Source organism: Leucopleurus acutus (genome assembly GCF_964270905.1).
Source record: "Leucopleurus acutus genome assembly, chromosome: X".
Classification (NCBI taxonomy): domain Eukaryota; kingdom Metazoa; phylum Chordata; class Mammalia; order Artiodactyla; family Delphinidae; genus Leucopleurus; species Leucopleurus acutus.
In genome coordinates this window covers 123,879,255-123,890,539 of record NC_139148.1, presented here as the reverse complement: position 1 = coordinate 123,890,539, position 11,285 = coordinate 123,879,255, and the positions used below count along the sequence as shown (strand labels likewise).

Here is an 11,285-nt window from a genome sequence, read left to right as displayed (position 1 = left end):
CGAAGTAACAGTGGCATTCTGCTTGGGAACTGAGAGAAAGGAAAGTTCTCTGATGCCAAGCAGACATTAAAACAAAGATCTCTTGGCAAACCGGCCCCTACCCTAAACACAAGGTATTTCTTTAGGAAATTGAAGCCTGTAGTGCAGTGATGGTGACAATATCAACAAACCACAAGTTCAGCCCAATTCCTAATTAGATTAACTCAAATCACCCTTAAAAAGAAAAACAATGCCTATTTCCAAACATAAAAACTATCTTAGTCTCTACTGTCACACATCATTTCCAGCTTTCAAAAACCGTTTTCTAAGGCATAAGAAAAGATAAGAGGAAAAAAACCTCCTAGGAGACAAAACAATCATCAGAGCCAAACTCAAATATGACACAACACAGACCTTGGAACTGACAAAAACATCCAAGAGCTATGGGACATATCTAACAGTGTAACATAGGCATTATTGGGATTCTAGAATGAAATGAAAGAGAAAGACAGACACACACACACACATGCACACACACGCACAGAGAGAGAGGGAGAGACAAAAGAGGCAGAAGACTGGCTGAGAATTTTTAAAAATTAATGACAAGACAGCAAACCACAGCCCAAGAAACTCAGAGAACAATAATCAGGATAAATCCCCAAAGGAAAAAAAATTGTCAAATACATGCATGATTTGCAGTTTTTTTCTCTAGCTTGCCTTTTTATTCTTTCAGTGTGTCTGATGCAAAACAAAATTTTTAGTTTTGTTGAAGTCCATGTTAAATTTTTCTTCTCTGTCTGCTTGTAAAAGGTTTATGGTTTTCATTTTACATTGAGATTTATGATCAATTTTGAGTTCATATTTGTACATATGAGATATGAATCAAAGTTCTTATTTCTGCATATGGATTCCAAATGTTCCAAACCCATGTTTAAAAGACTGTCATTTCTCCAATGAATTGCCTTTGAATTTGCTCACACACAACTGGTCATATATCTATGAGTCAATCTTGTGACACCATGCTGTTTCATTGGTCCATGTTTTTCTACCTTCACCACAACCACACTAACTTCAATATTGCAGCTTTATATTAAGACAAAATTGTATAGTATGATTTCTCCAAATTTATTCTTCATTTTAAAAAGTCTTAGCTATTGTAGTGCTTTTGCCTTTCCACATAAATTTTAGGATCAGCTTGGCAATATCTACAAAAAACCTTGGTGAAATTTTTAGTGTAATTATGTTAAACCTGTAGACTGATGTTAAACCTATAGTATAATTATGTTAAACCTGGAGAACAGATGTCTGTTATGCTGAGCATGGTATTTATTTGTTATCTTTAATTTCTTTCTTCAGTGTTTTGTAATTTTCAGCATATAGATCCTTTGTATGTTCTCTTGGATTTATAAATGGTATTTTTCTGATTTCCAATTAATCCTTGCTGGAATATAGGAATACTTCTGATTTGTGCTGCCTTTGTATCTCATGATACTACTAAACACACTTTTTAGTCCTAGGGTTTTTGTTTTTTGTAGATTCCTTGAGATTTTCTATGTAGAATTCTTGCCATTTACAAATAGAGACAGTTTTATTTCTTTCCGATAAATGTATGTCCATTTTATTTCTCTTCTTGCGTATTACACTGGGAAGAACTGGGAAGAATTGGAATGTTGAATGTGGACACCATTGCCTTGTTCCTGTTATTAAGGGGGAAAGAATGCACATATATATAATGCTAGCAGTAGGTTTCAGTAGATGTTCTTTATTAGCTTGAGAGAGTTCAATTCAATTTATGGTTTACTGATGACTATTAAGATTATTTCTCTCATAATAGAATGGTTCTAGTAGTTTGTGATTTTTTAAGGAATTGGTCCATTTCATCTGTGTCAAATTTATATGTGTGGAGCTGTTAATAATATTGCCTTATTATCATTTTATTTTATGTGAGATCCATGATGTTACCCTTTCTTTTATTCCTGATATTATTTGTGTCTTCTCCCATTTTAAAATTTTTAGGTCTTGCTAGATGTTTATTGATTTCTTTGATATTTTACAAGAGAAAGCTTCGGGCTTCATTGTTTTCTCTATTTTTTGCTACAGATTTAATGGATTTGTTCTTATCTTTATTATTTCCTTCCTTGTATTGTTTTGGATTTATTTTGCTCTTCTTTTCCTAGTTTCTTAAGATAGAAGCTTAAAGTAATGTTTGTAACCTTTCTACTTTGCAAATATTAGCATTTAATTATATAAATTAAATGCTAAATAAAATAAAGCACTGTTTTACCTGCAATCCACAAGCTTGGTATGTTGTATTTTATTGTCATTCAATGCATAATATTTTCTGATTTTACTCAAAACTTCCTCTTTGATACATTTATTTTTACAATTTCCATGTGTTTGGAGATTTTCCCATTAGCTTTTTGTTAGGTTTAATATAGATCAGAGTATGGTCTATCTTGGCAAATGACAAATGTGAACTTGAAAAGAAGGTATATTCTGCTGTTGTTGGGTGGAATGTTCTATAAACATTCGACCTAATCAGATCCAGTCAGTTGCTAGTATTTTTTAGTTCTCCTATATATTTCTAGTTTTTTTCTCTACTATTTACATCAGTTACTGAGGGAGGAGTGTTGGAGTCTCCAACTATAACTGTGGATTTGTCTAATTTACCTCTTTCAGATTTTATTTCATAAATTTCCATCACTTTCATAATTTGCATATAAATTTAGGATCATTTTCTTTGTTGATTGAAACTTTTATTATTTTGTAGCAACCCTCTATATTCCTAGCAATTTTCTTTGCTCTGAAGGCTACTGTCTGAAATTAATATAGGCACTCTAACTTTCTTTTGATTAGTATACCTTTTAATCTACCTATGTTATTATACTTGAAGTGGTCTCCTTGTAGACGGCATATAGCTGGGTCATTTTTAAATTCGTTCTGATAATCTCTGTCTTTTCATTGGTATATTTACATAATTTACATTTCATGTCATTAATGATATATTTGAATTTAGTTCTACCACTATATTATTTGCTTCCAGTTTGCTTTTTTTGTTGTGGTAAAATATATATAGCATAAATTTGGGATTTTAACTATTTTAAATGTACAATTCAGCAGCACTTGCTACATTTACACTGTTGTACAGCTGTCCTATTTGTTTCTAAAACATTTTTATCAACAAAAATGATAAACTCTGTAATGACCATTAAGGAATAACTCCCACTCCTTCCTCCTTCCATCCCCTGATAACATCTAATCTACTTTCTGTCTCTATGAATTTGCCTATTTTACATATTTCATGTAAGTAAGTGGAATCGTATAACATTTGTCCTTTTTTGACTGGCTTATTTCACCTAGTATAAAGTTTTCAAGGTTCAACCATGTAGTAGCGTGTATCAGAACTTCATTCCTTTTTATGCCTGAGTGATATTCCCTTGTTTGTTTATACCACATTTTGTTTATCCATTCTTCTGTTGATGGATATTTGCCTTGTTTCTACCTTTTAGGTCTTGTGAAAAATGCTGCAATGAGCATTGGCATACAAGTATCTCTTTGAGACTCTGTTTTCATTTATTTTCGGTATATATGTAGGTGTGAAATTGCTGGGTGATACAGGAATCTATGTTAAGTTTTTTGAGGAACTGTCAAACTGTTTCTGCAGGGTTTGCATCATTTTACACTCCCTCCAGCAATGTACAAGGGTTCCAATTTCTCCACATTCTTGTTAACACTTATTATTTTCAATTTTTTTGTTATAGTCATCCTAATACGTATGAAGTGGTATGTACTATGATTTTGATTTGCATTTCCATAATTACTAAAAATTTTGAGCATCTTTTCATGTGCTTGTTTTCCATGTGCATATCTTCTTTGTAGAAATACCTATTTCAATTCTTTGCCTGGTTTTTTAAATTGTGGTGTTTTTTTTGTTGTTGAGTTTTAGTTCTTTATATAATCTGGATATTAAACTCTTATTAGATATATGATTTGCAAATATTTTCTCCCATTCTTTAGATTGTCTTTTCACTTTCTTGATAGTGCCCTTGAATGTAAAACATTTTTTGATGTTGATGAAGGGAAGTTTATTTTTTCTTTTGTTGCCGATGCTCTTTGTATTATATCTAAGAATCGATTGCCAAATCCAAACTCATGGATGTTACCCTTATGTTTTCTTCTAAGAGTTTCATGGCTTTAGCATTCATATTTATATTTTGATCCATTTTGAGTTAATTTTGGTATATGGTATGAAATAGTTGTTTAACTTCATTCTTTTGCATGTGGAAATCCAGTTGTTGCAACACCATTTATTGAAAAGATTGTTTTTTCCCCCATCAAATGGACTTGGCACTCTGGCGAAAACTCAGTTAGTCAGATCGTTCTCTTTGTTCTTCCTATCCATACCATTTCATGCCTTCTTTTGGGTTATTTGGACATATTTTAATATTCCATTTTAAATGATCTATTGTTTTTGGCTATATCTCTGTGTGTATATATATTTTTTAATAGACAGACTCAGGATTACCATACACATAATTAACTTTTCAAATAATTACCTTTTTACTTAGAATCATCATTTTATCATTTCATGTGGAACGTAGAATCTTTGCCACCATGTAGCTACCTTTGCTATTGCCCCTTTATGTTATAATTTTCTTATATATTACACCTACATACATTAAAAAAACCCATTAGACAATGTTAACATTTGTACTGTCAAATACCAAATAGTTTTAAAAAAACTCATGATGTAGCTTTTCTTGCAAAATAAAGTTGGTTATCTCAAAATGAATCTGTATTTTTGTGTATCCATGAAATGGAAATGAATGTATTATTATAATGCAATTACTCTTGTACTTTGTTATTACATCTGTAATGATAAATTCAAACCCAATAAAGGAAATTTCATAAACTGTATCATTGTATTATATGCAAAGAAAAAAAACTCCGTAATTGAAATGCAGCATTCTTATTAATATTCATACATTTAAAACTGAATTCTTTTTTTTTTGTTGTTAGTTGCTTATTATAATTGATTTATTATACAGAAACTAGAAGTTTTCCTTTTGACCACTAGGTAGAGCTGTGATATTAATGTAGTAAACAAGAGCCACTAAATCGATTGAAAACTTGATAGTTGTCTTATATACATGCATTGCTTTGCCTCTAGATGTTTTATTTCCAGACCTGTTTAACTAGGCTCTGAAAAGACATTTAATTTTCTCCTTTGTCATATGAAGCATGAGTTAGAAATTCCCTTACCTCAAAGCATGTCACTGAAGGTTTTGTCCATAGCTCACTGAGGAAATGAGATGAGAATCAATTGGTTCTCCTCTAAGAAGCTCTAAAGTCAAAGAAGTAACTTTGGACCAATTTAAGGAATAATTAATAATTCCTAATTATTTGTGTCAGTGACCAGATTTATTAGGCTGGTTGAGATAAAACTGTTTTCATTAAATCATAATCTAATCTTTGAGAAAATTCAATTGAAACATTACTAGTGTTGACCATAAGCATATTTAGCAGCTTCCTGAGATAGGAGCAAATGGTCTTCGCCAAAGGCATCAACTTCTTTATGTGTTTATTGATCCCCTGTGTAGGAACTAAGGGAAAAGACCTAAATATTCCCTCTCATAGAAGAATTGACAAGCACTCTTGGGCTAAGGACCTCTAGGTCTGAAAATAGTTCAGAACTAGGGCTCACACATGGCATAATCATTCTCCCTGCCTGGAGGGGAATTTCCATGGTTTCTACTGCTCAAACTATAAAGACCAAAATTAGGAAAAATTATTTTCTATATTTTTTAAAGTATAAGGCAAAGTGCACATGTATAGTTATCCCTTCAAAATTATATTCCAAAATTGGCAAGAAGTTTGATTGAATAATTAAAGTACCTGAAAATGTAGGCAAGACACCAAATTTTATGGAAGGTTGATCACAAATGTATTTCAACATGAAGAAAAATGTACATATCAAATCAATTGGGTGGTGGGGCTATGGATTTGTTTATTTTTACTCTCTATTTTTCTAACATTTAAAATATGTGCTTAATTTTAAACTGGGAAAAATACACTTTTAAAAAACAAAGGAAAATGGAACAAGAGAAAATTTATATATGTAAAAATTATCCACATTATTAGATCATCAATCTTCCTTACATTAAGGACAAATAGTACCATTCAACATTCAAAAACAAAAGCGAGATACATTTTTGCCCGGAGATGCTGCAATTTTCAAATAGGACGAAAAGAGTTAGTATTTGCTAGTGGGCTCCCTCATTGATTTTCATCTGGAGACTAACGGATAAGTTCTTGTCCATTCTACTAGTACTTATATAGTTGGACATAGACTGAACACTGTCATGGAGCATGGAAAAAACATTCATCTAATCCTGTGGATTAGAAGGTACACACCAAAGCACACAAACAGAGAAGCTAAATGGCATGCTGATTCAAATAACTAAGGGCGACATTATTTCTGAGTTAAGATAGCAGTATAAGCATGAGCATAATTCCACAACTCCCTACTCCTAAAATGATCATTGATCAACTATGTAAATATACAAATGGGAAAAACAAAATTCATCAACAATGAAAACCGAGTAGGTGTTCCACACCAGAAGGTCCTATTAGAGAGCCATGGAATACATGGAAGGAACCCAGAGAAGTAACCTATTTTGACAGAAAGTGATATTTCCAGGAAGTAAGTTGTAGGAGTCCCTTTCAGAACTGACACCAATATTCTGTAACTTATAGTTATGGCTGACATTATATGTGACTGAATAAAAAGGCAGACCAACGAGCTGTTAGGAGGTGCAACAACTGGGTTTCTTCTCACCTCTGGATATGGGTATCTTTGCGATTCCATACTGATGTAAGGCAACATCTAGGTGTTCTTCTAAATCAAAGGAATAGACCAAGTCTTGGAGAACAAGACTTAGTTGTGGAAAAATTGGAGAGGGTCTTGCCCTACATAACCTTACCCTATTGGTGGCTCAGAGCAGGAGCTTTGAGGTAGTGATACCAATTGTTTTGACCTGGTATCACTGATTTTGTTTAGTTTTCTTTGATGAGGTCACAGGCACAGGTTGGGAGACAGAAAGCGTTATACTCAGAGCAAGGACCATGGGCTTTTGGTTCACTTCTCTTTATGTAACTGACTTGTACCTTCTGGACCTGCTCAGACACAATCACATGAATTCCACTTCCATTTGATAATGGAGTGCTGCTGTGTCCGCCCAGATTTATAGCTTGGTGGGTCCGAGAGCATACAGTTATGTGCAGCTCAGGCTGCCTGGTAAATTGGTGTCCCATCGTCAAGAATTCAGTCTCTACTTAGGCCCAGTAGCAAACCAAGAGCTGTTTCTCAAAAGGAGTTACCTGTGGATGATGGTAGGGCCTTGTTCTAAGATTCTAAAGGCCTGCACTCTGATTGACCTTTAGGGGCCTGTCAAAGGCTCCAAACAACATCCCTCTCTGCACTGATACTTCAAGGGCCATTGCATCTTCTGGATCATGTGGCCCAAGTGGCAGAGCAGCCTGGACCTGGTGCAGAACCTTCTCTTGCTCTGGGCCCTACTCAAAACGAGCAGCTCTTCTGGGCATACTGTAATAGGCTGGAGTGGCACACCCGCGAGAGGAAGATTTTGCCTCCAAGCCCAAGGAGGCTTACTAGGCATTGTGCCTCCTCTTTGGTTGCATGAAGGGCCAGATGCAACAACTTATCTTTCACCTTAGAAGGGATTTCTCACATGGTCCGCACCACTGGCTCCCTAGAAATTTCACTGAAGTAGAAGGCCCCTGAATTTCAGTCAGATTTATCCTCCACTCTCTGACATGCAACTATCTTAACAGTAAGTCTAGTGTAGTTGCGATTTCTTGCCCACAAGTTCCAATCGGCATGATGTCATCAATGTGATGGTCCAGTATGATACTGTCTAGAGAAGAAAGGTGATCAAGATCTCTAGGAACCAGGGAGTCATGTCACCAAGATGGTGGAGTAGGAGACCCCAGCCTCCATCCACCCACAAAGATCAACATTAGACAGCTAATCCCGTGAAAGAAAATACACGTGGGAGAGATCAGGAGTGAATTTAAGGAGCTTCAGCAACAAAGTGGAACAAAAAATCATGAGAAGAACTGCACAATAAGGGTAAGAACAGCTTCACTTTGCCTGCGTCTTCCTGTTCCCCAGGTCAGCAGTGCCCAGCACCAAGAATGAACCCCCAGGCTCAACAGTTCCCCTGCTGGGAAAAGGACAGCGGGTGACTGACCCACTTCCCCAGCCTTTCATGGCACTGGTCAAAGGACTCACTTCAGTGTCCCCTCACCCAACGATCAGCAAAGCTGAGACATTTAGGAACAAGGAAGAAGGGCGGGGCTAACCAGTATCAGCCAGGCAGCGGGAGGGTGGTTCCCAATGTCCTGCTCTGCAGACGACCCCGGCAGCCTGTGCTGCTACGCACCTCGACAGCCCTTGTGGACGTCGCAGACCCACTGAGCCTTAATCACTGAGGACCTCACCACAGACCCCAGCTGACCGTTCTGCAGAAGACCCCAGCAGCCTTCGCCACTGTAGAAACCAATGGCCAGCACAGCAGCCGTGGAACCCCTGCCAATTAGCCGCTGGGGTTTTCACCGCACCAACCGGATTGGCATTTGCAGAACCAGCTGCCGGAATCCCTCCCGCTCCCTTCCCTCCCCTTCCACTGGAGCCCGGGATCCACGCCGGCAGCCAGGTGCAGCCTCCGCAGCGATGAGTGTGCAAAGGGTCAGCCTAGCCCCCGGGCTGAGAGCCAAGGTCACAGAGCTGCTTGTGGACCTGGATCCTGCCCTGGGTCCCATCCCTGGCCCACACCGTTGGGCTCACCTGAAGCCAGCAGCTGCGGCTGTGCACCTGCGCTCTGCCGGCCGCCTGCATCACTGCAGAGGGACCCAGCCCTGCCACTAGCCCCGGCCCTCACCACTCGGTGTGTATACACACTGTGCGTGCGTGTGTGTGTGTGTGTGTGCAGCCTGCCCTCCCGCTACACAGGAGCCTGCAGCTGCCTTCACCCCCACCCCTGCAGCTGAGGGTGTGCTCCTCACCAGCTCTGGCCACCACTTAGCTTGGGACCTGCAGGTACTGCGGTGGACCCCAGACTCCCCGGCAGCAGCCGAGAACCCCCCACAGAGCTTGCCAAGGATCACGCAGTAGGTGATGTCGTGGGCCCCGAGCTGATGAGACATCAGGACCAAGCGGACATGGAGCCACCGCACGCCGGCGTACTTGGTACCCTGCACTACTGGCCTTGGGGTCACGGCTCGCTCCAGACAGCCTCCACCCGCAGGCGAAGGTCTTTCCTTACCGAAGTCAAATATCATTTGAATATAATTTTAAGGTCTAATTTGAAGGGAAGATTAATCATGGGGACACATTTTAAACCCTAGGGCAACAACTCAATAGCGTATGGCTTGGCAAACTTTCTTTAAAAGGCCAGATACTAAATATTTTAGACTTCCAGGCCATGTAATTCTATTCAACTACATACTCTGCTTTTGTAGTGTTATATATATAAAGGAACGGGCTTAACTGTGTTCCAATAAAACCTCATTTATGTAGAAACAGACAGCTGGTCCATGGGCCACAGCTTGTTGACCTCTGCTTAATGGTGGAGATTAAATGGAATAAAAATACTCAGTCCAAAAGAAAGCATAAAGAGAGTAAAAATAATACATAAAGTAGGTGTAATAAAAAGACAGCTGCTAGCAAGATGGTAGATTTTAATCCAACCATAATGATAATGTCATTAAGTATAAAGTTCCTAAAACACAAAGTAAAATATAGGCTGGATTTCAAAAGGCAAGACACAGATATAGGTTCTATACAAGAAATCCTTTTCAAATAAAGATAGATATATTAAAAGTAAAAGGATGGAAAATGTATAGCATTAAAAATCTAAAGAATGATGCAGTAGCTATATTAATATCAGACAAAGTAGACTTCAGAATGAGGAATATTACCAGAGATAAAAAGAGATATTAACCTATTTATTAAAGGATTAGCTCTCCAAGACGTCATTCTAAGTGTGTGTGCTTCAAATAATAGATCCGATAGAAGAAATAGGCAGATCCACAACTTTATTTGGAGACTTCAACATTCCTTTTCTAGTTATAGATGCAACAGTTAGAAGGAAAATCAGTAAGGATGTAGACGGCCTGAATGACACTCAACCACTTTTCTCTAATTGACATTTATAGAACACTTCAGCCAACAACATCAGAATATACATTTACTCAAGTGTACATAGAACATTTGCCAGGATAGATAATATTCTGGGCCATAAGAAAAGCTCAATGAATTTAAAAGAATTCAAATCATGGAAAATATTATTACTGACAACAAAAGAATGAAAATAGAATTCCGAAATGGACAAAGATCAAGAAAATACTCAGATACTTGGAAAAATAAATGACACACCTCAAAATAACCGGAGGCAGGGCTTCCCTGGTGGTGCAGTTGTTGAGAGTCTGCCTGCCGATGCAGGGGACGCGGGTTCGTGCCCCGGTCCAGGAAGATCCCACATGCCACGGAGCGGCTGGGCCCGTGAGCCATGGTAGCTGGGCCTGCGCGTCCGGAGTCTGTGCTCCGCAACGGGGGAGGCCACAGCGGTGAGAGGCCCGCATATTGCAAAAAAAATAAAAATAAAAAAAAATAACCGGAGGCAAAGAAGAAATCAAAAGGAAAATTAGAAAGCATTTTGGGAATGAATGAAAAGGAAAACACAACATATCAACATTCGTGAGCGATTCACCCAAGGCAGTAATTAAAAATTTTAAAGCATTAACTAACACACCATTGTAAAGCAATTATACCCCAATAAAGATGTTTAAAAAAAAATTTTTTTAAAGCATTAAAGTCCTACATAAAAATATCTGAAAACTTGATCAAAAGTTCCACCTTAAGAAACTACAAAAGTGAGAACAAATTAAACCCAGATAAGCAGAAGGAAGTAAATAATAAAAATAAGAGCATAAATCAACAAAATTGCAAAATTTGCAACTCAAAATATTAACTGCAGATAGCAAAATAATTTGTATGGCACATATTAATTTGTACTTATATGTATGCCAGATGCCTGCAGTGATTTCTGTTAGACTCTAAGTTCTCCAAAACCAGCCCCTGTCATCTGAGCAGAGGTGACTATAACCAAAGTCAATCTCGCTAAATGGTGCTCACAAAAGGTATGCAAATTCATTTAATCATCCTGCTTCACTCAAAATCCTCACACACAGGTGCAATCTAACTCCTGCTTCAGTATTCAGAA

The 11,285-nt window shown here is 37.6% G+C and overlaps 1 protein-coding gene across 1 annotated transcript in view; it reads left to right on the top strand.

The window, feature by feature from the left end:
• Positions 1 to 8,563: 8,563 nt before the first annotated feature.
• The window catches only part of LOC309978649 (peptidyl-prolyl cis-trans isomerase A-like), a gene marked incomplete at both ends in the record, with an annotated part of 39,193 nt that continues 36,471 nt past the window's right edge, over positions 8,564 to 11,285 (top strand). Inside the window, 2 exon segments of the mRNA XM_082865152.1 lie at positions 8,564 to 8,837; positions 9,101 to 9,250. Coding sequence (XP_082721278.1) covers positions 8,564 to 8,837; positions 9,101 to 9,250 — 424 coding nt within the window.